Raw genomic sequence first — 27,746 nt, 5'->3', positions numbered from 1 at the left:
CTGTTGGACAATGAGAGATGATGTTGTTTGGTTCAGCCATAAGATGGTCATCCTTAGGCACAGATCCACAAATGGTCACAGAGGCAAGTGATTACTGCTGTATGGGTGGACATACGTGTTGTTCTAGACTGTGTAGGACAAAGGAACCCATTGTCCAAAGACATGTTCTACATGCTGAACTGCTAAAAATTCAGGTGTAATTGCTGCAATGATGTACCCTAAAGTTAAAGTGAAAGATGTTCAGTTACCCTATAGGGCCAGTGACATTTTTGGATTCCTTTTGTCTAGGGACTGGCCATAAAGCCTGATGTTTCTTCCTAGATTTACAACCTGTGCTCTTGTAAAACACTTAAATCACAGAGTTATAAGGCAGCCATAAAATAAATATACAGCAGACTACTTACTTTTTGCATCTTTTGGGATGATATTTAGATTTCTGTCAAGGGCTCTGCTATTAGATAAAACATCAATATTTTAAGGCTGGGCTTGAAAAGTGTCTGTCTAAATCTCATTCAGATCTACCTGCTACAACAGATCCACACTGTCATCTTACACTACCATACAAACACAGGAAGCAATTAAGGAAAGCTCTTTTCCAACAGCTGAACATGTTCAAATTTGATATTTCTGTCATGTTTCAAAGACATCAGTCAGTCAAACAAATTGTGTACCATAGTCCTATTAAAGGCTTTACACTACCAATACTCTAAACTCCAAACTCAGCAACAATGTTTTTATAAAGCACACTGCCAATGTTTTCTACAATAACTGCACATGGTGGCTACAGTACAGTGAAGGTCAAAGGAAAATTGGTGTCTATAAGCTATAGCAAGGTAAAGCAACTAAAACACCTGGTCAGGGTAAGGGAATATTGTAGTAAAGAAAATCATATCATGTGAAATCAAATGTTTTGCTGTCTGATAACTTGAAGAAATAATGTAATTTCTTTGAATGAAAGCTATTTAGGGTCAGAGCCTTGATGGGAACAGCATGTCCAGCTCAGGCCACAGCTGGTCCATCAGGCAGAGTGGGATGGGGTGGGGCAGAGCAACAGACCTCTGTTTAAATGAATATCAATGACAACTCCCAGGCTAAGCCACCACCCCTCCGTTACTTTGGGGTAGCGATTGGTTGGAAGAAAACTAACAACAACAACAATGACACTGAATAACTAATGAAATCTGCCTGGACTGAGGTGTCATCCTTGCTCTGTTCTCAGAGTAGCTTTGGATATGACCGGCAGCCTTCCTTGAGCCAAACGCTGGACCAGGGAAACAAAAGAAAAACAATGCTTTAATAAAAACAAAATTCATTTTAGCTTTATTACCAAAGAAGATTCAGAAGACGTTTGTCCATTTGGATTACTTTTTTTGTGTTACTGCTTTTTGAGTATTCAGAGGGCAAGAAGGCTTGACTGAGGAGGTTGGAGTGAAGAAAACCAAAATGAAACCAAGAATCTTTCTCACTTGCTTGTCAACTTTCTACTATTTGAGTAAGTACTATTTAGCTTACAAATGCAATAGTTTAGTTCACGTGTTGAACAAGTTGGACCTATGTCTCTGTTGCTGATTTGACTTATATGTCAAGCTATATAGCTATATATGTCCAAGTGGAAAAACCCTCCCTTAACAGGGGTGGAGGCTGCCAGGCTGCCCTTTCATCTGTTCCCAGGAAATTAAGGAACAAATCAAATGTCTTCCAGGGAGGACACACTCTTGGTGAATCAGAGAGGGTCACATGAGTCCACCATTAGATCCTAACGACCCTCACCTGAGCTCATTTCTTTTGTTCACCTAATGAGTATATTCAGACCAGGTGTGAAATCAACCCAACTCAGGAGTGTGAGTCTAACACCTCTCACCTGATTTATATAGCTCACGTAATGAGCCTCTTTGGGCTAGGGGTGGAGTGAAACCAACCTCTGATAAAGGTAAAATTGAAGGTTCCATACCAGCTTTGTCTTAGACTGATGGAGCTTCTTGGATGAGTATTGAAATGTTTCAACCTAAAAACTAGAAGTCTGGTTGCCAAGACTCCATGACTTCTACATACCTGGATGACTGAGAATCTCCTGAGAAACACCCTCTGATAAGAATTTATCATCAAAATACTCAAGATTGAGAATGAACATTAATAACAAATGTAAACAAAAATGTAAAACAGTATAGTATATAAATGCAAAATGCCTCACAGCCCATTCAAAATGGTTATAATGAAAAATACTAAAAAATATGCAAATTCACTTGCTATTATGTTGTTTTGTTGGACATATATAACATAATTTCTACTCACTCCTTTTTTTTGGTATTGTAATTAAGAAAACCTCATCTGCTGAGGAAAACTGCGAAATGCAGTTGAAACCCCTAGAGAAAAGTAAAAGTATCGAATCCATGAAGTTGAGGAAGGCAACATGTTTTAGAAAACCTTTGCATGGGAAGGGGGAGTGCAGACAGTGTGGGGGTTCTGCTCTGACCGCAGTGAGGAGTTAGAGTCAGTCACCTCTGACCTGTAGGAGGGGGTAGGGCTGTGGGTTGTCCTGGTCAGTTGAGCAGCCCGTGGTGGTGGTGGCTGGGTGGTGGGGGACACAATAGGACCTCAAGCCCTCAGTCTTCAGTGACCTGATCCTCACAGCCTCATTTCCATAACACTGCCCCAGTCTGCACTCAGATTGAGACCTTATTAAATATATGTGCGTTCAGGGTAAACCCACAACAGCTGCACATGACCATGTCCCTGATAACACGCCTCCCCCCATCCATGCTCCTCACTCAGGTTCACACACACATTCTGTTCACAATAGAGTAGGTGGCAAGTACACCCTTTAGTTTATTTCACAGCAGGGACACAAAGGGCCTGCGATGGCTGACATTTCCTGTGGTGTGACAGAAAACAGGCTAACATCTCAATCTGTGGACAGTTTAGCCTAATGCTAACATGATTTGAGCCATGTAACAGTACAGTTATAAAGAGTTTTTATAGAGGACCCTCATCCAATATTAACCTGACTATATGATGTGTTCCCAGGTGGTTGTGGCATTTGTGAACTTTAATACAGTGAACCTATCTAAAGTGCGTCGTTATTTATTGGTTTTGCTGTGAATTCTGTCAAATCTTTAGTGGCTTAATGGCTGTAGCTTCAGTTCCACTGAGCTGTTGACAATCGAAACATACCTAAGCAGCTCCTGGTGACCCAGTGCCTGACCAGGCATTATGTGTTAAATATAAATACAAAACTTCACCAGTAGTTTTACTTTGATCATTCTAGTAACTTCATTAATTGCTAAATTTCCAGTTGGTTAACATGCTGGTTAGAAAGTATAACTTTGCAACCAGCTTGACCAGCATGAGAACTTATCATAAAATTTTGAAGGATTGAATGACTTCTTGACCATCAAACACCAGCAATGATCACGGGTTGCTTTGAGAAGCCTAACCCAGAAGGAACACTGAGGTTCTGCTAAGTAGCTCCCACAATGATGATGTGTAACCATGTGAAATACGGTGATACCAGACCGCAGTTTGACCTTCATCTCTTACACTCAAAGTGCATTATGAATGTCTCTGGTAGACTTGATTACAATAACCATTGTTAATATGGGCATCTGACTATCTAACAGATTGTCAACCTGTCCTTTAATTGGTTAAAGTAGTTCATCAAGTTCAAGGATACACATAGACAGTAGCTGATCTCACAGCTCTAAAGTGGCCATCAGCAGTAAGCCTGATGACTTACTGCAATGTAACTCTTAGCCATATGTAACAAAAGCTCAGTGGCATTAAACAGACAGTCCAGGTGTTCTTGGAATAAACAGAAGAGGAACATTGCCTACCGTGACCAAACATACACAAACAGCACTGCACTGATCTACCGAGCCTTCACCACATCCAAAACACAAACACACACACACACATATACACACAGTAAACAATGCTTCAACAATATGCGCTGGAGGGAACAAGACCCCTTAAATTACCAATAAGCACTGAAAGCTGACATAAGGTTTTATAGAATTTCAGTATGTCTACATTGCACATGGATAAATAGGAGTAAATAAGATGGACACCTAATCACTTAGCAGGTGTTCAGCCATGACTGGATCAGCACCAGGTGTTTTTGTAATAAACACCTTGTAAGTTTGTAAACATTTGCAACAAAGCTTTTTGTTAGTAACTTTGTTAGTAACTGGTGAAGTATTCAGTCATCTTGTATAATTAGCAGCAATGGTACTGTCTAAAAGCCTGTAACTACTACTTTTATTTTTCCATTTGGTTACAGACCATTTGCTGCATCCATCCTGTGAGGCCTCCTCTCCATCACATTACAGATTATTGCTTATTGATCCACATGACTGCTGGGTACCCTGTTTTGGACTGGGCTTATTAAATCTGCACTGACCATTAGAAATAAACCCTCAAATCAGATGGAACATCCTGGGCCCAGGACCCCTGAGGCCACTGCTAGTTAATGCATTATTAATGCAAACATAGTGGCATATCGTCGTCATCATATTTACAAAATTAAATGAAGTTCAGTGAAAAGAGCTGGGTACCAATCTCACTATACAGTGTCTTTGGTGTTGGTTGAAATGTGTCTGCATCATTTAATTGAAGGATAAAGAAAACAGTTATCAAGCATTTGCTCTAATTTATCTACAAATACATACAATGAATCCATAACATACAAAGCTCCAACCGTAACCCTAACTATTAAAGCCCCAATCTTCTAAGCACTAATCCTTACAAAGGATTAATTACAAATATTTCTGTTTCATTCCAATTGTCATTCCTAGCTCATATCCATGCAACCCCACAAAGCAGGCTTTCAAACAGCAATGTATAAAGCTGTATAAAGAGAGGGTAAAGGAAAAGACACTGATGAAAAGATTTGTATATGGTGATCACAATATATACGGTGGGGAGTGGACAGAAATCTGTGACATTCAGGGCCAGCAGTCCCATTAAACAATAGCAGCAGAGGACTGGGAGAGTGGCTTGGGCTGGACACAAGCTGCCGCCAACCCTAATCTACACATCCATCGTGCTCACCTTTGACTCTCCCATGACCCCTGAGGGGATCAGAGCCACAAGCACAAGGCGCTAGTGTGGGGGGTTGCTGATCAACAAAAAATCTCATTATAGTGCCACCACTGAATCGAAAACATTTTAAATGTGATACACTTAATCACACCCCATGCAGGTTCAGCTTGTAACTTGCATAGATTTACCTCCACCTGTTTGGTGTTGCCTCAAACATTGTTTCTTTAATCCTGAAACATCATCTGTCATCTTCATCCATCTTGATGCAGAGAGACTGTAAACAAATAAGACCAGATGCACTGTTGTTCAGTGTCTACAGAAACTTGCAGGATGAGCTTCTGAAAAGCTGAAAACAAGTTTTGTATTGTTGTTGTCCCTGAGCTCTCTAGCCAGCAGAAAGCAGTTACTGTATGTAGAAGAAATACATAAATCACCAATAAAGAGCCTCTTGACAAACAAGCAATAAACTTTTACTTCATTTAAATATTGCTGCAGTAGTAATCATTTCCTTTTTACCTAAAGTTAGTTTTTATATTGCTTGGTCACAAGAAAACATGCAGTGGATTAATGTTTCAAAAACATCCTGTTATACTCTTTTCCATTTTTCACATTGTTATACAGTATTTCATAGCCTACACTGTTTTCAGTTACCTTCCATTACATTACATTGCCTCACATGCCTTATACGTATATGGCCTTAACTTATATTAGCTTCTTACATTAGCTTCTTCTTATGTTGAGTTGTGTTTCACTGAGGCTTTTAAAGAGATGAGATAAGATAATATTTAAATACAAAAACAATACATAGTGTATGAACAAGCAGTCTTTAAAAGTCATATTTCAGTGTGTTCGCAACCACATGCCTAGTATGTAGACATTATGGTGCTTAGCGTGTATAGTAGAAACAAAGCACATGTTAATCTGCCATAGTGTTTTATAAACCAATAAACCAGAGTCTTGCTATGACATAACCTTCTTTATATACACCTTCCACACTATGACTCTCTGCCTCTCCCTCCTCCCCACCCCCATTTATATACTCTCCTGCATCAGAGATTCAAGCCTTTTAGGCCTCACAGTATGTAACCATGGCCACAGAATGCAATGCAAGCCGCCCCTTGGGAACCCTGAATTTCATTACTGGATTTGAAGGATGGGAGACTTGAGGGTATCCAGGGCTATATCAGCACATCCAGATGCAGATGACCAGCAAGACACACAATCCTTTCTGTTGGATTCATCTGCTGGATAGAAGATCTTGTTTTAGAGAGACAACAGACGTTCATTTGTTTATGTGACACATAAAGCCAGTAATAGAAATCATGAGTAGGGCGGACAGGTCTGGTTTTCAGGTTGTAAACTCCACTGCAGGTAAAGGTCTATATTTTAATGGGCTGTCATAAAATCTCAAAGTTACTTCATCAACTAGCTTGTCAACAAAACACATACACAGTGGAGTCACAACTGAAAATCCATCCATTCATCACCTATATGTGCTTATTCCTATTTAGGGTCACAAGGATCTGCTAGAGCCTATCCCGGCTCTCTTTGGGTGAAAGGCAGGGGTACACCCTGGACAGGTCCCCAGTCCATCACAGGGCCACATAGAGACAAACAACCTCACACACTCACACTCACTCCTATGGGCAATTTAGAGTCACCAATCAACCTGACATACATGTTTTTGGACTGTGGGAGGAAACCAGAGTACCTGGAGAAAACCCACACAAGCACAGGGAGAACATGCAAACTCCACACAGAAAGGCCTCTGCTGGGTTTCTAACCAGGAACCCTCTTGCTGTGAGGCAACAGTGCTAACCACTAATCATCATGCTGTTACACAGCTGAACATTATAATGTCAAAATAGCCACAACTGTGATATGTATATGCAATGTGTGACACTTCAGTCTATCGTGTTGAGGACTTGGCAGGTGTAGCCAACAGAAGGCAGTTTTATTTGAGTATACTTTATTGCTCTTTCCTCTACAGTGATTTTCTTTATTTGCATATGTGTATGTAAGATATGGTGTGTAGTGAATTTGTTAAATATCTTCGCAATAGTGGCATTTAGTCTCTCTATGTTAATTTTGAGATATCAAATTCAACAGTAACATGTTTATAGTGTCCTTGTCACTGTGGACACGTTACACTTGAAATGTTTTACCCAAGTTTTTAATGCTGTGAGGAGCCTAAATCAAATTCCAAAGTATGGTGGTGAAGGGGATATCTTAATTTTAGATTTGATTAAAAACTAATAACAAAAAGCATATAAATGTGTGCTGACAATGATGTTCAACATGATGTTTAGAGGGGAATATTAACATCACTGGCAACAAAAACAAACAAATGACTGAAGACAATTCAAAGTCAGGTTCACCTGCAAGTTACTGTTGGGATGTAATGCTTAGTGGAACAGCTGAGTGGAAGTAAAGGGGCATTTGGTTCCACAGTGACACTGATAAGGCATTGTGCAGGTTCAAGTGCAAGTGCAATTGTTACTGTTTCACAGATGGCAAGCTAATGCATGAGTTTAAGCCGCTTTGATTATGAGGACATTAGCACCAAAAAAGACTGAAGGAAAATGAAAAAGCCCGAGAGTGTCACCAAGGTCATGGTGGAGAGAGGACAGGGCTGATGAAGAGAGACCTGGTGGCATGGGAAAGTCACCTCAGCAACGGATCTGAAAGGACAGATCGAGATGGGAGGGGTGGAGGGTATGCATAAGAAGGAGCAGATGGTGCCCTTAGATGCATGGTGGCTGATGAGAGTTTTTACAGAGGTTACTGGGGGTTGGGTGCACATAAGCATAGTCACAACACTATTGTCACAATTGGCTCTTGCTTCGAAAGAGACTCTCTTAACTTGAACCCAGCAACCTTTTCCTGCCTTGTCTTCCTCAACTTTAACAGTGTTGTTGCCCTCTCTGGCTGGATGGCTCTTTGGCATTCAGCGTCCTTTGTGGCTTATCTTCAGTAATCAATATTAGGTGTAAAACTAACTGCATTTTTGTGTCCAGTAAGATTTTTTGTTTTTTTTCAGGCAATTGTGGTATTTTCTCATGGATCTTAGGATATTTGTGAGTTTCAGATGAATAATTGGTTGCATTTCACCATAATTTTCATTACCTTCATCTTTCCTATTATATGCAGGTAATTGTTTGGCCTCAGAGCTGGCCTTCTTGCTGGAGCCCAGTGATGTGATTGCAGTGAGGGATCGTCCACTCATGCTAGACTGTCAGGTGCAGGGCGAGGAACCCATCACTGTTACGTGGCGTAAAAATGGAGTGCCTTTACCCACCAGCCCACGAGTTCAGGTACTGGCGAATGGTACACTGTTCATCCAGAGCTTCCAGAAACGCAAAGAAGGGAACGATGCAGATATGGGCGAGTACGACTGTGCTGCCCAAAATCGTTATGGCATGCTGGTCAGCCGCAAGGCCAAAATCCTCCTGGCATGTAAGTGTTTGACAGTACACAGAACACACAATATCTACTTTCTATAATACCCCAGTAGTTCCCCAATTGAGTTCCCCAATACATATTTCTGTCAAAAATGTTGACAAGACACCAGAAATGATAAAAGTTTTTTATTATTTAGATTCTCACACAACTGAATTATATTTTATGTAAATCTTCATTGTTGAGATAAAGACCTAATGCCATCTCCATAATACTAGCCAAATTTAGGTAGAGAAACTCTGGTAGACAGACAGACAAAACTATTAACTATAAATTCAAAGTTATAATAACACATGATTTGCTTTATAACATTTAACCCTTAGAAGTCTAGGCCCGGTGGAGTGTCGTGATTTGATCATGCTGGCATGATGGCAGACTCCTAAGGGTTAATATAAACATTAATATGGTGTACCATTGATAAAGGAACAAATACAAAATACAGGTAATCACATAGCATAATAATGGTTTAGATGTGAAGGCTACACACTTTCCAGTCCTACCCTCCTCTGGCATTTGGTCTTAGTTCAATGCAATGGGTTTCTATGCATTTGTAGATCCTTCCAGTATACATTCTCATTGATTATGGTCACTAGGGTATTAGGATTCTTCTGTGAATGTGTGTGTGTAACTTGTATGGCTTATATCGCAGTGATTACCAGTTTTATACCATGGGAGTAAGGACATATTAACCACATCATGTTCTCACACACCTTCAAAGGGCAGTTACAGGGTTCAGACCTGGGTTTAGAGCTCAGTTTTAGTTTTGGTTATGTTTAGGGTAGGAGTTGCTGCTTGACATTTAGGTAGAATGTTAAAGGTGAGGATCCATGTGTGTGTTTGTGTGCATGTACATGTATGAAGTCCTGAAAAGATATGGTCAAGTCGTGACTGTTTAGAAAAATGCACCCATAAAGATTATGTCATGATTTCAGGTTGCAAAGGTTGACAAAAGCATGACAATGATTACACATGCTGTAGTAATTGAATGGATTATAAGACAGATAAAATAATTCTACTCCAACCTAAAACTATGCTTTATGCTACATTTATGGTTACATAACACAGAACAGTAACTAATAAAACAGTTTCAATTAAAGTAACCAGTTGGATGGAAAAATCTCCACAATCATCATCTTCGGCAAAGTTAGCAAAGTTGCCAGGAAGTTGAAAAAGAGAAAACAGGACGTACATATCATCTCCACCAAACTCTTGCATGTTTGCAGTAAATCATAATTATATGAATAGTGATATTTTAAAAAAAAATATATTAGAATGATTAGGTTTTGTGCTCACATAAACCTGGTGTTTTCAATGGTTAGAAAGTGCTAATCATGATTAGTAAAGTGATCTTCAGGTGAAGAATTAGTAATGTCACCTCAGTGTTTCCACACAACATCCTTTTCTGATATTTCCATCATCAAGGGTGACCTTTGTCTGATTTGCTCCTCAGCTCTTCCTAAGTTCCACACCCACCCAGTGTCTATGTCTGTGTATGAGGCTGGAGTCGCACGTTTCCAGTGTCAGATTAATGGAGTACCTGAGGCCACCATCACCTGGGAGAAGGACAGAGCACCACTCAACACAACTGATAACAGGTAACACCACATACACATAGACTAAACATGTATGACTATACTGGACAGCAAGTACTGTGGTGGGTACATAGGGCCTTCAGCTGTTATAGAAGTCAAATGGAAATAAACAGTATATCATAAAATAAATTATGTGACAGCTTTCATATATTTCTTTACTCGGATCAGTAGAAAATTGTGCCCCACCTTTTTTATCAGTTCTTCAAAGTCAAGCCTAAAATCATCCAAACATCAGTCCTTCCTGCAACATAATCCAGCTGTCCACTGTTCTAATCACTCCGATTTTATAAGAATTTTTATAAAGTAAAACAATTTTAAGAAAAATAAGATACTGTCAGGCAGTATATTGAAATGTGCTTTTGCAAAACTGACATGAATGTCCTGTGTGCTGGTTTAGGAATATTACTTTTTAAATTTAAATCGGTTAATTTAGGTTAAAATGGACAAGCATTTCTAATGTAGAAATATATTAATTTATTAATAATTACATTTTTTATTATTAGTAGTATTTACTTTACTAGTAAAGTATTTTTTAGTATAAAGTGTTTATAGTATATTTGTTTGTCATCATAAATTTGTTCAGTGTCTTATCTGCACCGTAACCTCCCTGTCCAGGTACACTCTTCTCCCAATGGGTATTCTGCAGGTGACAGGTGTACAGAAAGCAGATGCTGGGGTTTTCCGATGTGTGGCCACCAACCCAGCCAACACTCGCTATAGTCATGAGGCCACACTCAATGTTACTGGTAGGCGCACACACACATTTAGCATACAAGCAACTAGAGGAAAACCTCTGTGGAGTGACCAATGTTTAGGAGGTCTGTTTTCTCTGGCTGTTAATATGTATGCCTACAGTTTAGATATTAAAATATAGGGATAGGACTTTAGGGCAGCATAGTGGCTTGAGGATTAACACTGTTGTCTAACAGCAAGAAGGTTCCTGGTTAGAAACCCAACAGGGACCATTCTGTGTGGAGTTTGCATGTTCTCCCTGTGCTTGCGTGGGGTTTCTTTGGGTACTGAGGTTTCCTTTCACAAGCTCAGTTTGGCACTTGACATTTGGAGTTCAACACTAAACAAGCTGCATAAACTGTGGAACCAATGAAATTATGTGGACACATTTTTATGGTCTGGTAAAGAAGTTAGTGTTAGTTCAGTTTCATTCATTCATTCATCTCATGCCTATTTTGCTGAGCAATAATAGTGTGTGAAGTGTATGAACATATATAACCAGTAGCCTACCTCACTTTTTATATTCGTCATCTTTTCAGGTGGCACTCCAAGAATCTACAAAGAGCCAGTCATCCTGTCAGGACCCCAGAACCTGACCATCACTGTCCATCAGACGGCCATCCTCGAGTGCATCGCCACAGGAAACCCAAGACCCATTGTTTCCTGGAGCAGGCTAGGTATTGTACCAATAGGGAATAGTGACAGAAGGAGGATTGGGTAATAATATGCAGGATGGTTTCAGTTTAATTTCACAAACAATCCCTGTGTCTGTGTCAGATGGACGCTCCATTGGAGTGGAAGGTATCCAGGTCCTGGGGACAGGAAACCTGATGATCTCAGATGTTTCCCTGCAACACTCTGGTGTGTATGTGTGTGCTGCCAACCGGCCTGGCACAAGAATGAGACGAACTGCACTGGGACAACTTGTGGTGCAAGGTGAGGCTCTACGGAGACTATTGCTGAAGTGTTCTTGAGCAAAGCACTTCATTCTGAGCTGACCTAGTAGATCTTTACAGACAAGGAACAGTCCTGGCCTAAAAATATAGCTCTTTGCTATCATATCCACACTGGGTGAGAACATTGTTATAAGTTATCACCTTTCTGGGTATTGTGCAGAGTTAAGATCTTTAACTTTGTGAAAATTTTATTGAGAAAACCTGAGAAATGCATTGCACTGTCACTGGGGTGTTAAAATGTAATTTTTTGGTGTGCAGTGTCTATACAGTCAGCTTATTTATATTTCACACTATCATTAGCTGTGTTTTAATTTGGCCATCCTGAGGCCAGACCAGCTGGCAACCTGAACATGAGAGGGCTGCGCAGGTTTCAGAAACATGAAGGGGGATTTGTAAGAGACTCTTTATAGTCAGAATGGTCACAAGGCATTTAATATAAATTACAGTACTAATGCAACAGTGACCCCCTAACACAATCCAGCAAGCCATCAAAGGCACACTAATGCCATGTCATTGCTTGGTTCTTCATTTGAAATGAAAATAGTTATGAATATGAATAACGTGAACTTTTTACCCTTAAATACAGACTCAGTGACCGAAAAAAATTATAGTACATCCTGTGTCCTCTACATGCATGACTTCAAACACCTGGCGTAAACAATAAGTCAAAAGAAAAGAACTGAGGATATTTTATTAGATTTACTATAATCTCACTGGTGTTAATCTGGTGTTTATAATCATTCATTAATTCCACTGGTCCTGCTGTGTCTGAATCTGACTGGAACAATCAATAAGTCCTGTCATGCTCCCATAGTTATTGGAAAAGGTTTTGATGTTGTGGAAGGGAGAAGAGGCTGATCTCTAATATATTCATTAATTTATTGATCAGTTTAATGTCTTTTTAGGGTTGAGAGAAAACAAAGAGCTTTAAGATTTGGTCATTTGGTAACATGACCACCCACAATGTGACTGAAATGTCCTCATTATTCTGCAGCAGAGCAGAATATACACATTATAACTTAAAACTGTGGTAGAATAAGGCTGAGATTATAGACTGGGTCATTGCAGGAAAATATTAATTCTGTTCAAATAAATATGTGAAAATTGTATTGTATATTATATATGATGATCAAAAATATTTGAATTTTGGAATATGTTTAAAATTTTGCAAGATTAGTTTTTGGATAAATAGTTCCAGACAGACAAAACTCTGTTGGAAAATGGCTGTCCAGTTCTGTGACAGCCAAGTCAATCATTTCAGTTATAAAGGTTATATACATGGACGTTCACATATGGAGACTTGTGACGTCCCACAGTGAAGAATTAATGAATGAATGTGATCATCATTCAGATAAAGTCCAGTTCAGTGTGTATGAGTGAGCCTGGCTGCTGTCTGTGTTTGCAATGTGAAGGCATATATGTGTGACCATGGTCATGGTCACAATGGAGGAAGAAAGAGCACAGCATGCAGAGAGACAAAAAGGAGGGGGGATAAAGGATGACCTCTGACCCCTGACCCTTGGCATTGACAGGAGGATTCAGGGCATCTGTCTGTTGCCCAGAACAGTTGGCGTGAGGGAGGAGGACAGAAAGATAGGGAGGTGGTGGGAGAAAAGAAGCGTGGTCTCGGTTAATTTGTGATGGCTGGAAGATAGATAGTATCCCAGCAGAGGTGTGAGGGCAACCAGGGTGTAGGGAAACACAAAGGATAGCCACCCATTATGGAGAATATTGTATTAAATAGGTTTGTCCCTCCTTCTCTCCCTCCTTCTTCCTTATTTCTGCACACATTTCCCAGATGAGATGAGATCAAGATCTTTTATCATGCAGATGGGCTTTGGTCTACTTCTCACATTTTATACTAACATCAGCTTTCCCACAGTAAAATATAATCTAGTCCACTTTCTGTATTGTACCTAATGTAGATTTATCCACATAATCCAATATCGCATTAATAATATTAATCAAATAATATTTCATGGAAAATATTGTAACACTCTGAAACCACCTATTCTGCTTATTAGGTATGTTTTCTTATGGTAGTTCAGAAAAATTCTACTGATAACATAGCTACCTAAATTTAAAACACTGTGCTGATTTGTAAGAGAATATTTTTATTTAGTGGCGCTGTACATAAACAACAGATAGTCAATATGCATGAGGTAAACTGAGTATTCGCAGAAACACACATTATATGTTTACAAGTAAACATATCATTCAACAAATGTGGAGACTTTCTGTAAGTTTTTAAAGATGAATGAAAATGTGACTGGGTTTAAATGGCGTGAAATGATTATAAATTTGTATATACAATACAGTAACTACTACCTAATTTTCTACCTAATTCTTCTATGACTCACACACATATGTAAATCTCACTATGGTCAGTACCTGTCCAAACTGTGGCCCGATGCATGGGTCCTCCAGGCAGGCTGCAAAAAAAAAGAAACTCAAGGCCAACAGAATCACTTATCAAATGGATTGAGTGATGAACTCTGTCAGCTTAAGATGCAGAAAAGATGAGGGGTGGACAGCTTTGCCCCCTAAGATGTAAGAAGTCATTGTTACTTCTGTGGTTTCCTTTATAGGTTAGTTTTGGCTCAGATAAACTGGTTTTAATCAAAATGGTCTGACAGATCCCTGAGTCAAGTGATGCATGTGTCCTTATTGTAATGGTCATCTTGCTAACACTGAGGGTTGTGGAGTGTTAGTGAGTGGGTGTAAGGTCAATAGATGAGATGCCGTGTAGGCTGAAGTGGGGAGTGGCTTTACGGTTTAAGGATCACTGCCTATATTGCAGCAAGACTGTCCTGTAAAAATCAAGTCCATATGTCATTGCCATGACCAGTATGGACTTATGTTATAGTTAGGTGACCTCTAGTGGCACTAGTAATTATGACACAAGTAAAGGGAGAAGTTTGGTGATATACAATATAGACAGCACAGGACTTCCCCTCAGGAGACTGGTGTTCAGTGTGCAACATTGTTTTTTATCCATAACCTTAACTCTGTTTGCTATTGTAACCATGATAACAAATGATAACAAAGAAACTTTAACCTTTCATTTTAGTGATGGTAATCTTAATCTTTAAACTTTAATTAAACTTTAATCTAAACCAGGATCTCTTCCTAAACCTAACCCAGTAGTGTTTGTGCCTAAATTTAACCAAGCCATAAAAGTTCCATGACTGTAACCATGCAAAGGTCCATTCCCTGCCAGGTGCATGGGCTTTGAAGGTAGGGACAAAAGACATAAAGTAGGCTATATTTTTCTTAGGTTGAAGGAGTCCCACCATATACTGTCATAATAATAAGAATAAGAAGAAGAATACTGAGTCATTTTACTAGATAAGTGCATCCTGTTTTTTTTTTCTTGAAATGTGTCTAGAAGAAATCCACCTGTGGCAAACTGAATTGACTAGACATAGTTGGGTACAGTGAGGCCTAAAACTTGTGGTGAGTGGCTAGCAGTGTTTAAGGGCTTATTGTTGAATAGCTTAATGCCCATTCTGAAAATAACTTGAGAAAACTGAGCTTGGTTAGGATTAGTATATGTAGTGTACATTGTCTTACAGCATCCTGCACCCGTTTGGAATGTTATTATGCTGTTCAGTAGCTCGTTTTCTTATAAGACTCAGTAGGTCCCTACTTACCTAGTGGAACCTACTGGAGCCCACTGAACTTGCCATGAAAAAGGACTTTTGTTTTACCTTACACTGCTTTTTATTTTAGCAATTAATTCTATTAGTTAAAATTACAATGTAATCACTGATAAATATCTATGTATTTGGTGTTAGGATTCTTGTTGACTGTGCCTTCACCCTTTCTATTTCTCTTCAGCTCCTCCTGAGTTTCTGCAGTGGCCGCAGTCCGTGTCCAAACCAGCAGGGGGCAGTGCTGTGTTCACCTGTGTGGCCCAGGGCGTACCCAAGCCTCACCTCATCTGGCTAAGGAATGGCAAGGTGCTGATGCCTGGAGAAAATGTCAAGTTGACCAACCACAACAGGTAGGTGATAGCAATGATGTTATGGGCTAAAACTGTACTATTTTGTCATTTCATTTAATAATCACTGACTATATTCTTAGCTCTGTACTCATAGCATGGACAGTCACATCACTGAAAGAACCTTAGAATGTAACCATAATCATTTTAAACAAAAAAATCCTGAAATCTGACTTTTTCAAATGTAGATTAAAAAGTCATGTGACCTTCAAAAAGTAACTCGTACTAACAGGTGTTGAGATGGATTTAAAAGCAAGCAGTGGATATGGCAAAGGGAAGACAAGTGAAGACAGTTTAACTAAAAGCAAAGACATGGAATGAGAGATGTATAACACAGAGGTCAGGTTAGCATTAGAGTTTAAAAATTCACATATAGGCAAACTTCATCTGAAACGACAGTATCCTGAGATGTAGAGTTTATTTTCTATAAAAAGCCCAGTCTGTGCTAGTCATGTTTAATATACCAGAGACCTTTTTCAGCTTTGCATTTAACAGTGGTGCCACATGGTTGCAGCACTGCACAGTCAGATTCAGTTAGACTTAATGTCTTCTGATGAGGGCAGCATGGTGGAAACCCGGCCTTTCTGTGTGGAGTTTGCATGTTCTCCCCATACTCAGGTTTCCTCCCACAGTCCAAAAACATGCATGTTAGGTTGATTGGTGACTCTAAATTGCCCATAGCAGTGAGTGTTTGCCTCTATGTGGCCCTGTGATGGATTGGTGACCTGTCCAGGTAGATGGCCTCATCCTCCTGGTCACACAGGATGTCTACTGCTTGTCCTGTAGACTGTTATGGGGGGAATGGAGGCAAACCCAGCTGAAAATTCAGAAAGAAGTGGCCACATTCACACCTTTAGACAATTTAGAGTCACAAATTAACCTAAAAAGCCACAGCACCAGGAGTAAATCCATACAGACATGGGAAGAACATGCGAACACCACACAAAAAGGCCCCTGTGAGCCACAGGTTCAAATACAGAAGCTCTCTACAGCACTATGCCCCCACAGCACAGTTGTGAAATTTACATAGTTGGTAATCCAGCGTTGAATTGCAGAAATAGTAGTCGGTGAGTGAGTGAGTGTAGTGGGACTCTGGGACAGACAGCAGCAGTAAGAGCAAGAATAGTAGGAGTAGCTTTAGTATTTGTTTAGTCATTGTTTTACTATTAGTATTAGAATTCATACATTCATAGTATAAGTATTATTGTGTGTGTATTTTCATTATTAGGAAGTAGTCATAGTAGTCGTAATATGGTTATTGTGGTTGTAACAGAAAAGAAGTGGTGTTAGTAGTTGAATTCATGCAGCAGTATTTTCAATGCAGCACTCTGGCTTTGACCCGTATCACCTTGGAGGATGAGGCCATCTACCAGTGCATCGCAGAGAATAGTGCCGGCACCAACCAGGCCAGTGCCCGTCTGGCAGTGGCCCAGGCAAAAGACCTGCCTGCCGCCCCGCAGGGCCTCGCAGCCAGCGCCCTGTCCACCAATGCTGTGCAGATCATATGGAGCCCACCACCCTCTAACATCAGCGACAGCATCATTGGATATGTTCTGGCCATCCGCAAGATAGGAGGTGAGGTGCACCTCTACACATGCAGTCAGTTGCTTCTGTAGAAAGATACCATGTATTCTTCACAGACAACTTTTTATTTCGAATACAATCAAAATCTATCTTTGTGAGTACCATTTTGAGCATATTTCAGTCAAGGTGAGGACATTTTGGCTACATTTTGACAACATTTTTCTGGTCCTGTGTGTGTGTTGCCCAGAGCCCAACAGTCTGGAGCTGCAGGAAGCCATTAGTAAAAGCACCTTCCAACAGGATGTGACCAACCTGGAAGCAGCCACTACCTACTCCCTTTACCTAAAGGCATACTCTCCTTTTGGAGCCAGCCAACCATCCCACACTATAGTGGTTACAACACTAGGGGGCGGTAAGAACATGAAACACTGACCCAACAAGGGATTTTCCCTTCTGCTCTATCTCCTGATTCATTTAAATGATTGTTGAAACCTTCTGTCCTCTGTGAGTTACAGATCATGTGGGAATTTTACAGATTTACAAATCATGAAGTGAAAGAAGGGTCACTTCATGGACAGTATGGATGTTAGGAATGATTACATGAATGACATACATATACACACATATGGCATGTGCTATATACTATTGGGTTCCATCTGATCTTTAAAGAGCCCATCAAGGCAACTAATATTGGAGATATCCAAAACTTAAAGGATCCATACATAAAATGTGTGTTTCGTGCAAGAATGTGATATTAAGTTTATTTTAAATGTGCATGATGACAAAGCTATGTATTAATATCATTCAAATGTAAAACTTAATAACTTTAAAATGAAAAATTCCATCCTTCAATAGGTTCAATAGATAGTTTTACTTTTTCCCTGTTTTTGTTCATTGCTTTGTTAAATCCACCTCCTTTCAGCTGCTGCTGTGATTATAGAGGTCTCCTTAGGGGACATAATTTCTTTCTCTATCAGCTCAAATCTTTCATCACTCTCTTTTTTTTTGTGTCTGTTCTCCATCCAGTGCCAACTCCTCCCACCTTCTTCACCAAGGTGGTAAACTCCAGCACCATGCAGGTCCTCTGGGAGCTCCCTAGCAAGGCTGGCAAGGCTGAGGGGTTCAGGCTTTCCTACCGCAGGGTCCCCCACTCTGACTTCCAAGGACCCATCCAGCTGCCTTGTCACGTCAACGCCCACACCGTCTCTAACCTGGGTGAGTGTGTGTGTATTACAAGTTTGAATTTATGTTAAGGACATATGTGGAAAGGGCACTGAAGAGGGTTAAGACTTTTTAGAATTGTCAAAATACAATAGCTAATAAAAAGAGATGATACTAAGAAGAATAAAATGTCCTTCCACACTAATACATTTGCAAAAAAAATGTTCTGGTAAAATTGTATTGCTGCCGCTTCATTTAGCCACATTTCAGGTTTTGTTTGTCAGTTTATCCAATCAGGAAGCAGATATGATACCCAATGGATATAATCATTGTTACATACACTACTCAATGAGGTCAACAAGGATAAACAGCCAAAGATCATTTTTTACTACAGCAATATGACGGTTTGAAGTAGCAGTGTGTTGCATGACGTTTACCTGATCAGTTCATCATCTAATAGATTAGAGTAGAATAGATTAGATTAGATTAGATCAGATTAGATTAGATTGTTTTTGTTTATTGTAAGCATAAAAAGTCAAGATGATTGCACATTTTATTGCACACAAGGATATAGTCATTGCACCTTAAATGAGTTATGAAGCCTTCATGTGAATGTTCAATGTGGTGATGGCTCTGAGATAAACACTTCAACAGCCTGGTGGTTGTTGCTTTAATGGTGTGATAGGGCCAGCCTTCAATGGTCCGGTAGTGCCTGGCTGAGGGCAAAAGCTCAAACAGACAGGGTGGGATGGGTCTTTCAGGATGGTTGTTGCTTTCTGCAGGCAGCAAGAGGTGAAAATGTCTTCCGAGGCATAGGTGTGTGTGTGTGTGTGTGTTGGAGGGGAGGAGGTTGTGCAGCTTTGATCACTCTCTGTAGGGCCTTTCTATCTGCTGCAGAGCTGCTGCCATACCACACCAGGATGCCATCTATTAGGACACTTTCTACAGAGCAATGGTAGGGCAGCAGCAGGTGCTGCGACAAATTGATCTTCCTCAGAGCTCTCAGGAAGTAAAGGCACTGCTGTGCTTTTCTGATCAGACAGATTGTGTTGTGTGTCCATGTGAGATCCTGCAAAATCTGTATGCCCAGGAACTTGAAAGTTGACATCCTCTCCACACTTTCCCCATTTATTTCCAGAGGCTGGTGATCATTGTTTTTCTTTCGGAAATCAATTTCCTTGGTTTTCTTGGTGTTCAAGGCCAGGTTATCTAGACCATACCAGTCAGGCAGCCTCTGAACCTCCTCCCTGTAAGCTGTCTTCACTGATCAAGCCCACCACTGTTGTGTCATCTGCAAATTTGACAATGACATTGGTGTTGTGGGTGGGCATGCAGTCGTGTGTACTAAGAGTACAGGAAGGGACTCAGGACACAACCTTGTGGGGCTCCTGGTCTGAGAGCCTGGATGGAGGAGTGGTGAAAGGGGCCCAGCCTAACAAATTGTAGCCAGTTGGTTAGAAAGTCCAGTGTCCATAGGCAGATGTTGTAGGTCAGACATCTTGTGAAACAGCCTGCTGGGAAGTATAGTGTTAAAAGCAAAACTGTAGCCCACAAATAACAGCCTTGGGGAGTGCAGTGGAATTGGGCATCATCTGTTGATCTGTAGGATCTATATGCATACTGGTGGGAGTGACTAGGAAAGCAGCCTTGATGTGTTTCAGCACCAGAATCTCCAGGCACTTCATAATGATTGGTGTTAATACCACTGGTCTGTAGCCATTGAGGCATTATTACAGATGTTTTAAAGCAGGTGGGGAAAGAGCACAGTGACAGAGATATGTTGACTATATATGTGAATTATTGTTTTTGTAAAGTGCCTTGAGATGATTTGTATTGTGATTTGGTGCTATACAAATAGAATTGAATTGAATTGAAGACCTCAGCCACACTCCTGGCACAGTCTTTGAGGACACGTCCAATCATACCGTCTGGGCCAACTGCTTTCCATGTGTTGATATGAGCAAGTATGTCTGGTTGTTTGTAGCTGGTGCTGGTGCTGTCCGTGCGGTCTCTCCCTCATGGTGGCCAAAGAAAATGTTGAGCTCCTTAACAAGTGCAGCGCTGTTGTTGGTGAGTGGGTTCATGTTATTGTTCTGGTTTGAGATGTGCCGTTGAGCCTTCTTTTGTAGGCCACTTTGGCATCTCTGATGGCCTTCTTCAGTTCCAACCTGGCAACAATGTACTGATGTGCTTCACCAGACCTGAAGCAGAAGTCTGACGTCTCTTGTCATCAATGGCTTGATGTTGGGAAAGATACAGATCTGTTTAGTGGTAGTGACAGCATCCATACAGCTTCTTATACAAACAGCACTATGGAGGTGTACGTGTCAATGTCATCATCCTTGAATATGGACCAATCGGTGTGGTCAAAACAAGCTTTCAGATGCTCCCTCTGGCCACACTAGAATCACTCTATTAACTCGTTTCACCAAGCTGACAAATGGTTTGTATGCTGTTTATAGAAAGAGAGAGATGTGGTCCGACTGGCCTAGATGGGGAGAGGTGCTTTGAATCCCTGCTTGATGTTACTGTACACCATACAGTGTACAGTATGGTGTACATACAGTTCCATTCTCTGGTATGGCACTGGGCATGTTTGTAACGCTTGAGGAGCAGTCTTCAGGTTTGCTTGATTAAAATCACTTGCAATTACAAACACCCTGTTCGGATGGGAACTCTGTTACTTGCTAATAGCAAATAACAGTTAGCAAGTAGCCCAAAGCTAATAGGCCTGCACATCTCAGAGCACACATAATGGCAATTTCTGCTAAATGGGTTGGTGCCACATACTCATTGAGTCAGTTCAGTTCACAGAATGAAACAACGACCAGCAGCTTAAAACAGGCCATTTGATTTAATAGGAGATTCAATTCAATTCAATTCAATTTTATTTGTATAGCGCCAAATCACAATACAAATCATCTCAAGGCACTTTACAAAAACTAAAACTAAAAACCCAACAATTCCCTTATGAGCAAGCACTTGGCGACAGTGGAGAGGAAAAAAACTCCCTTTAACGGAAGAAAAAAACCTCCAGCAGAACCGGGCTCAGTTTGGGCGGCCATCTGCCTCGACCGGTTGGGGTGAGTGGATAGAGCAGAGAGAAAAGAACAGCAAAAATAAACAACAAATAGACACTGCAAGTTGGTGGGGCCAGTAACTGCACATCAGCGATAAACAGCTCCAGGACCAGGGACACCTGCAGAAGGTACAGAGAGAGAGAGAGAGAGAGGGAGGGAGAGAGCACAAACTAGGGGAGAGAGAGAGCACAAGGTTAGTAACATTCAATGGTGGAATATACATGAGGTGGGAGAGAAGGGGGGGGGGGGGGGTAGGGTAGGGGAGCTCAGTGCACCGATGGTCCTCGGGCAGTCTAGGCCTATAGCAGCATAACTAACTAAGGGATGGTTCAGGGTTGCCTGAAGCCAGCCCTAACTATATGCTTTGTCAAAGAGGAAGGTTTTAAGTCTAGCCTTAAAAGTACAGAGAGTGTCTGCCTCCTGAACCCAGGCTGAGAGCTGGTTCCACAGGAGAGGAGCTTGATAGCTAAAGGCTCTGCCTCCCATTCTGCTTTTGAGAACTCTGGGAACCACAAGTAGGCCAGCACTCTGAGAGCGAAGTGGTCTATTGGGATAATATGGTACTATGAGGTCTTTAAGGTATGAAGGAGCTTGATTATGAAGGGATTTGTATGTGAGAAGAAGGATTTTAAATTCTATTCTATATTTTACAGGGAGCCAATGAAGAGAAGCCAATATATGAGAAATATGATCTCTCTTGCTAGTTCCTGTCAGGACTCTGGCTGCGGCATTCTGGATTAATTGGAGGCTTTTTATTAAGATATTAGGACATCCAGATAGTAATGAGTTACAGTAATCTAGCCTTGAGAAAACAAACGCATGGACTAGTTTTTCTGCATCATTTTGAGACAGGATGATCCTAATTTTGGAAATGTTGCGCAGGTGAAAGAATGCAGTTCTAGAAATTTGTTTTATGTGTGAGTTAAAGGACATGACCTGGTCAAAAATAACTCCAAGGTTTTTTACAGTAGTGCTGGAGGCCAGGGCTATGCCATCTAGAGTAGCTATAATTTTAGAAAAGTTATTTCTGAGATTTTTAGGCCCAAATATAATGACTTCTGTTTTCTCCGAGTTTAAAAGTAAAAAGTTACTGGTCATCCAAGCCTTTATGTCAGTTAGACAGGCTTGAAGTCTGGTTAACTGGTTTGTGTTAACAGGTTTAATAGATAGATATAACTGAGTGTCATCCGCATAGCAGTGGTAATTAATAGAGTGCTTCCTAATGATATATCCTAAAGGAAGCATGTACAGGGTGAACAGAATCGGTCCTAGCACAGAACCTTGTGGAACTCCATAACTAACTTTTGTTCGTGTGGAAGGTTCATCATGGACATGAACAAACTGGAATCTGTCCGATAAATAGGATTGGAACCACTTTAACGCTGTTCCTCTGATACCAATCACATGCTCCAGTCTCTGTAATAAGATGTTGTGGTCAATGGTGTCGAATGCTGCACTAAGGTCTAGGAGGACAAGTATCGAAACAAGTCCATTATCTGAGGCTAAGAGAAGATCGTTGGTAACTTTCAACAGTGCTGTTTCTGTACTATGATGTGCTCTAAATCCTGATTGGAAATCTTCAAATAGTTCATTCCTGTGTAAGTGGTCTGATAGCTGCTTAGCAACAGCTTTTTCTAGGATTTTAGAAATAAATGGCAGGTTGGATATTGGTCTATAATTAGCCAAGACTCCTGGATCAAGACTAGGCTTTTTGAGTAAAGGTTTGATTACTGCAGTCTTAAAGGCCTGTGGTACGTAGCCTGATACTAGAGATAAATTTACCAAGTCCAATAAAGATGAGTTCATTAATGGCAGGGTGTCTTTAAGCAGTCTAGTCGGGATGGGGTCCAAGAGACACGTTGATGATTTCGATGAAGCAACTACTGATGTAAATTCAGAGAGATCTATAGGAGAGAAGCAGTCTAAACATAACTGAGGTCCTACAGATGATTCAAGAGCTACTGTAGTAAAAGATTCATTTATTGCAGGTATAGGAAGCATCTGCTGAATTTTATCTCTAATAGTTGTGATTTTATTTGTAAAGAAACTCATAAATTCATCACTGCTGAGAGCTAAGGGAACACTGGGCTCAACGGAGCTGTGACTTTTTGTCAGCCTGGCTACAGTGCTGAAAAGAAACCTGGGATTGTTCTTATTTTCCTCTATTAGTGATGAATAGTATGCAGTTCTGGCTTTACGGAGAGCTTTTTTATATGTTAGTAGACTGTTTTTCCAGGCTAGAAAAATTTCCTCTAAGTTTGTGGAACGCCACTTCCTTTCCAGCCTTCGTGATGCCTGCTTTAAGGTACGAACATGTAAATTATACCATGGGGCTAGTCTTCTCTGATTCACTAACTTCTTTTTCAGAGGGGCTACAGAATCAAGTGTTTCACGCAGTGAGGTTACAGCGCTGTCAACAACATGATCAATTTGGTAGGGAGTAGGATTAAGGCAGCTGCCCTCCATTATGTTTATACTTGGCATAGATGCAAATAAAGATGGAATCATTTTCTTAAATTTATTAACAGCGTTGTCGGATAAACATCTGCTGTAGTGGAAGTTTCTTCCAGACGCTGCATGATCCATCATTTTAAATTCGAAAGTTATTAAAGAATGATCTGACAAAACAGGATTTGGGGGGAAAATTATTAGATGTTCAATTTCGATGCCATAGGTCAGAACAAGATCAAGGGTGTGATTGAAACAGTGGGTGGGTTTATTAACGTTTTGAATGAAACCAATTGAATCTAATATAGAATTAAATGCAATGCTGAGGCTGTTATTTTCAACATCTACATGAATGTTAAAATCTCCCACTATAATGACTTTATCTGATCTAAGCACTAAATCAGACAGAAAGTCAGGGAATTCAGTTAAAAACTCTGAGTAAGGAACAGGTGGACGGTACAAAATGACAAGTAGAACTGGTTTTTGTGTTTTCCAGTTTGTATGTGAGAGACTAAGAGTGAGGCTCTCAAATGAGTTATAACTGTTCTGAGGATGAAAGTTTAATAATAAGTTTGACTGGAAGATTGCAGCTACTCCTCCACCTCGACCTGTGCTTCGAGGAACATGATAATTTTTATGACTGAGGGGGGTTGATTCATTCAGACTGACATATTCATCCTGCTGTAACCAGGTTTCAGTAAGATAAAGTAGGTCAATTTGGTGATCAGTTATCAAATCATTTACTAACAGAGATTTAGAAGAAAGGGACCTAATATTTAATAATCCACATTTGACAGTTCTGTTTTTCTGTTCAATAAGAGGAGTGGTCTTAATTTTTATTAAGTTTTTATGAATAACTCCTCTTCTGTTAACTTCTGATTTGTTTGATTTATATGATTTAGATTGCATGTCTAAGTATGAGTGATTTGGAAAGCCAAGAGGACACATGACTGTGAGGTAGGTTTCAAGTAGATGTAATGCAAAAGACTAATTTATGTTGTGGTCTCTTTGTTTCAGAACCAGGAGCAGTGTATGAAGTTAAACTAGTGGCCTACAATGGAAATGGAGAGAGTGACTGCTCCAAGAGACTGGTGTCACTAGCAGAGGAAGGCATGAGTGACCAAAGCGCTGGTAAGTATGACTATAGTGTGTCTGTCCTGCAACAGGAGATACTCTGAGTTCATCTGAAAGTTGAAAGTTGTGAAAGAGTGCACAGTCCTAAGAAGGTCAATTTTTAATTTCTAACCCCATATTTTACATATGAAAATATAATATGTGCCAAAGCTCAGTTTTCTTCATGAGGATGCTGTACATTAGTGCTGTGTTTATTCCCAGGAGGCAACAGTCTGTGCCACTGCAGAGATGGAGAGGTATCCCTTGGCAGCATCGTCATTGGCATCCACATTGGCACTGCCTGCATCATCTTCTGTGTTTTCTTCCTCATCTTTGGATACCGTCACAGGTAATTGCCACTACACTGTACATGCTTTTTCCTGGAATTTTGGTTTTTTGAGTAACTATTACAATTATTACTATGTTAAATGATAACCCACTATATTACAGGATGTATCATACTTACTGATAAACTGGACCAGGCTACTTCACTGATCAACTTTCATAAATTGTTCTTTAGCTCTGCCACTGTAAAATTATGCAAAATCTGTACTCAATAATAAAAATACTAATTGAAACCTGTTTACAGTCTGTTTTGCAGTAAAGGGACTCAAGACAGCTGGTCTTTACCAAGGGACTACACAAGACAAAATGGCAACCCCAAAGATGTAGCAAATCACCCCAGAGTGGAGTCATTGCCTCAGGTAGTCACTCAGTCTCTGCTACTCACAACCTGTTCAACAGTATTCAACCACTTCTTTCACTCATACACTTTTGTGTCACATTTTCAAGTATATGTCTTAGTGGAGGTTCTTGATTCCATTTTACAAAACAAATATACTATAGATTGGCAAGTGGATTTTGCAATTATTCACAAATTAATTGATGGAAAAACTATTGAGGATTTAGTAGCAAAGATCAGCAGCAGCTTCATTTCTAGGAGTAAATCAATATTGATTTGATGGAGGATTACTGACGCAAGCAACTGCCAGTATTCGGAATTTCCCATCAATTAGCTTGTTGGCAAATACTGACCTATTGAAGTATTGGGTGAAGCTCACTGCTGTTATTCTGTATCGGATGATCTATCTATCTGATAAGAACTTGTCAACAATGAAGAATTGGAGGTCAGAAGAAAAAAAAAAACAGTCCACCAAACCTGGAGAAGTCAGTTGATATCACATTTTATTTTCTCCACAATATTTATCAGTTTTGCTTGTAAGTCACCAGCAAGGAGTCCAAAGCATTACAAGACTTTAATGTGAGTAACTGTACAAGCCGGACCACATGTTATGTCAAAAGGTTTTTTTTAAAAAATGACATCGATGGTGCTTCAAGGTCTGGAGTGGTCACAGGTAGCAATGTTTTTTAAATGACCATCAAACCTTACAGTCAAACTAGTGTGCACAGAAAATGGTACATTGGTTCAACATGTAATGTAATGGACAACTAAGGGTAATTTCATTGGTACATTGCTACACTTGTGCATGTCATGAATAAGTTTATATATGAGTCATTCTTTGTCTTTTTTCTCTCTTGTGTCCTTGTTGTCTTGTTGTTGTGAATCTTCTTCTGACAGGCGATCTGCCCAGCACAGTGCCAAGTTGTCATTGAGCATCACTCATCAGGTTTGCCTGGCACGGTGACTGGCTAACTACCACTGGTCAATAATATCAGCCCCCACATCCCTGTCCTTCCATCCACTCTGCTAGTCACATAGTCAGTCATAGGTTTATTCCCCCAAAAACCTGCTGCTATTAACCTGAAAATACCCTCCAGAAATTTTGACTGAATGCATTTAAAGCTAGTAGATATCCTGGACCTTTGCTACCACAATCCCATCCTCAGATCTTACTTCAAGCCAAAGCTTATTGCCTTTATTGCCTGTGCATGTGCACATGTGGGAAAAGCCTTTAATAGCATTGCTATTACCAGATTAGCTCCTGTCACATTTTTTGCCTGTACATCAGAAACATTCATGTCACTTTTCCAGTGGGAGTCTGTTCCATAACCAAAATATTCTATTCTTCAGAGCTTCCCTGGTAATGATGTGTGAACATGTGCACAACAGTCTTGAAATAAAGCCAAATATTCTCACTTAAGACAGTCAGTTAATCTGTTGTGACAGAACACTTGACTTTGCCTTTAGTTCTTCTCAGTAAAAAAAGGGAAGAAATAGAGGCCTTTTCGAATGCCTTATGAAAATAAGAGTATGATTAGAAATTATTTAGCCATTTAGAAGAACCATGTAAACTCAGCTGTTTTTTACTAAAAGCTAAGCACATCCAAAGAAAGCTACCTCAGTCTGACAAGAATGTCTGAGAAACATAGTTGAGGCCAATGTTAGCCTGATGATCTGCTTGTGCTAGCCTACCTCAACCATAATCGTCATCTCCCTTCCGAAAATTGTTCCTCCACCAGTGATAGTGCCAGTGTACCATACAGGCTGCCAACCAGGCCAGTCCAGAGAATGCTCACCAGGATGACTGCCACAGAGAGCATAACTTGAGCAGAGCATGACTGCAACAAGACTTACCATATCGAAGATCTCGATGAACCTGTTTAAGCCAGGTCACCCCGTTTCCATCAGCATGTCCAGCTAAATACCTACAAGTGTCCATTTCCAAAGACATATTTATGC

At 40.3% G+C, this 27,746-nt stretch overlaps 1 protein-coding gene across 1 annotated transcript; it reads left to right on the top strand.

Annotated features, from left to right (window-relative positions):
• The first annotated feature begins 1,443 nt into the window (after positions 1 to 1,443).
• Positions 1,444 to 26,787, top strand: LOC113126507 (immunoglobulin superfamily DCC subclass member 3). Its single transcript, XM_026300552.1, has 14 exons — positions 1,444 to 1,492; positions 8,188 to 8,493; positions 9,947 to 10,091; positions 10,704 to 10,834; positions 11,360 to 11,497; positions 11,598 to 11,756; positions 15,617 to 15,782; positions 17,104 to 17,354; positions 17,551 to 17,715; positions 18,330 to 18,518; positions 25,010 to 25,123; positions 25,331 to 25,454; positions 25,695 to 25,809; positions 26,685 to 26,787. The coding sequence occupies exons 1-14, from the start codon at positions 1,444 to 1,446 to the stop codon at positions 26,757 to 26,759; spliced, it is 2,127 nt and encodes a 708-aa protein (XP_026156337.1). The 3' UTR covers positions 26,760 to 26,787.
• Positions 26,788 to 27,746: the final 959 nt, after the last annotated feature.

The sequence above is a fragment of the Mastacembelus armatus genome, chromosome 11, assembly GCF_900324485.2.
Source record: "Mastacembelus armatus chromosome 11, fMasArm1.2, whole genome shotgun sequence".
In the NCBI taxonomy this organism is placed as follows: Eukaryota; Metazoa; Chordata; class Actinopteri; order Synbranchiformes; family Mastacembelidae; genus Mastacembelus; species Mastacembelus armatus.
The sequence above is the reverse complement of the archived record's forward strand: the minus strand, read 5'-3'. Positions and strand labels throughout refer to the sequence as shown.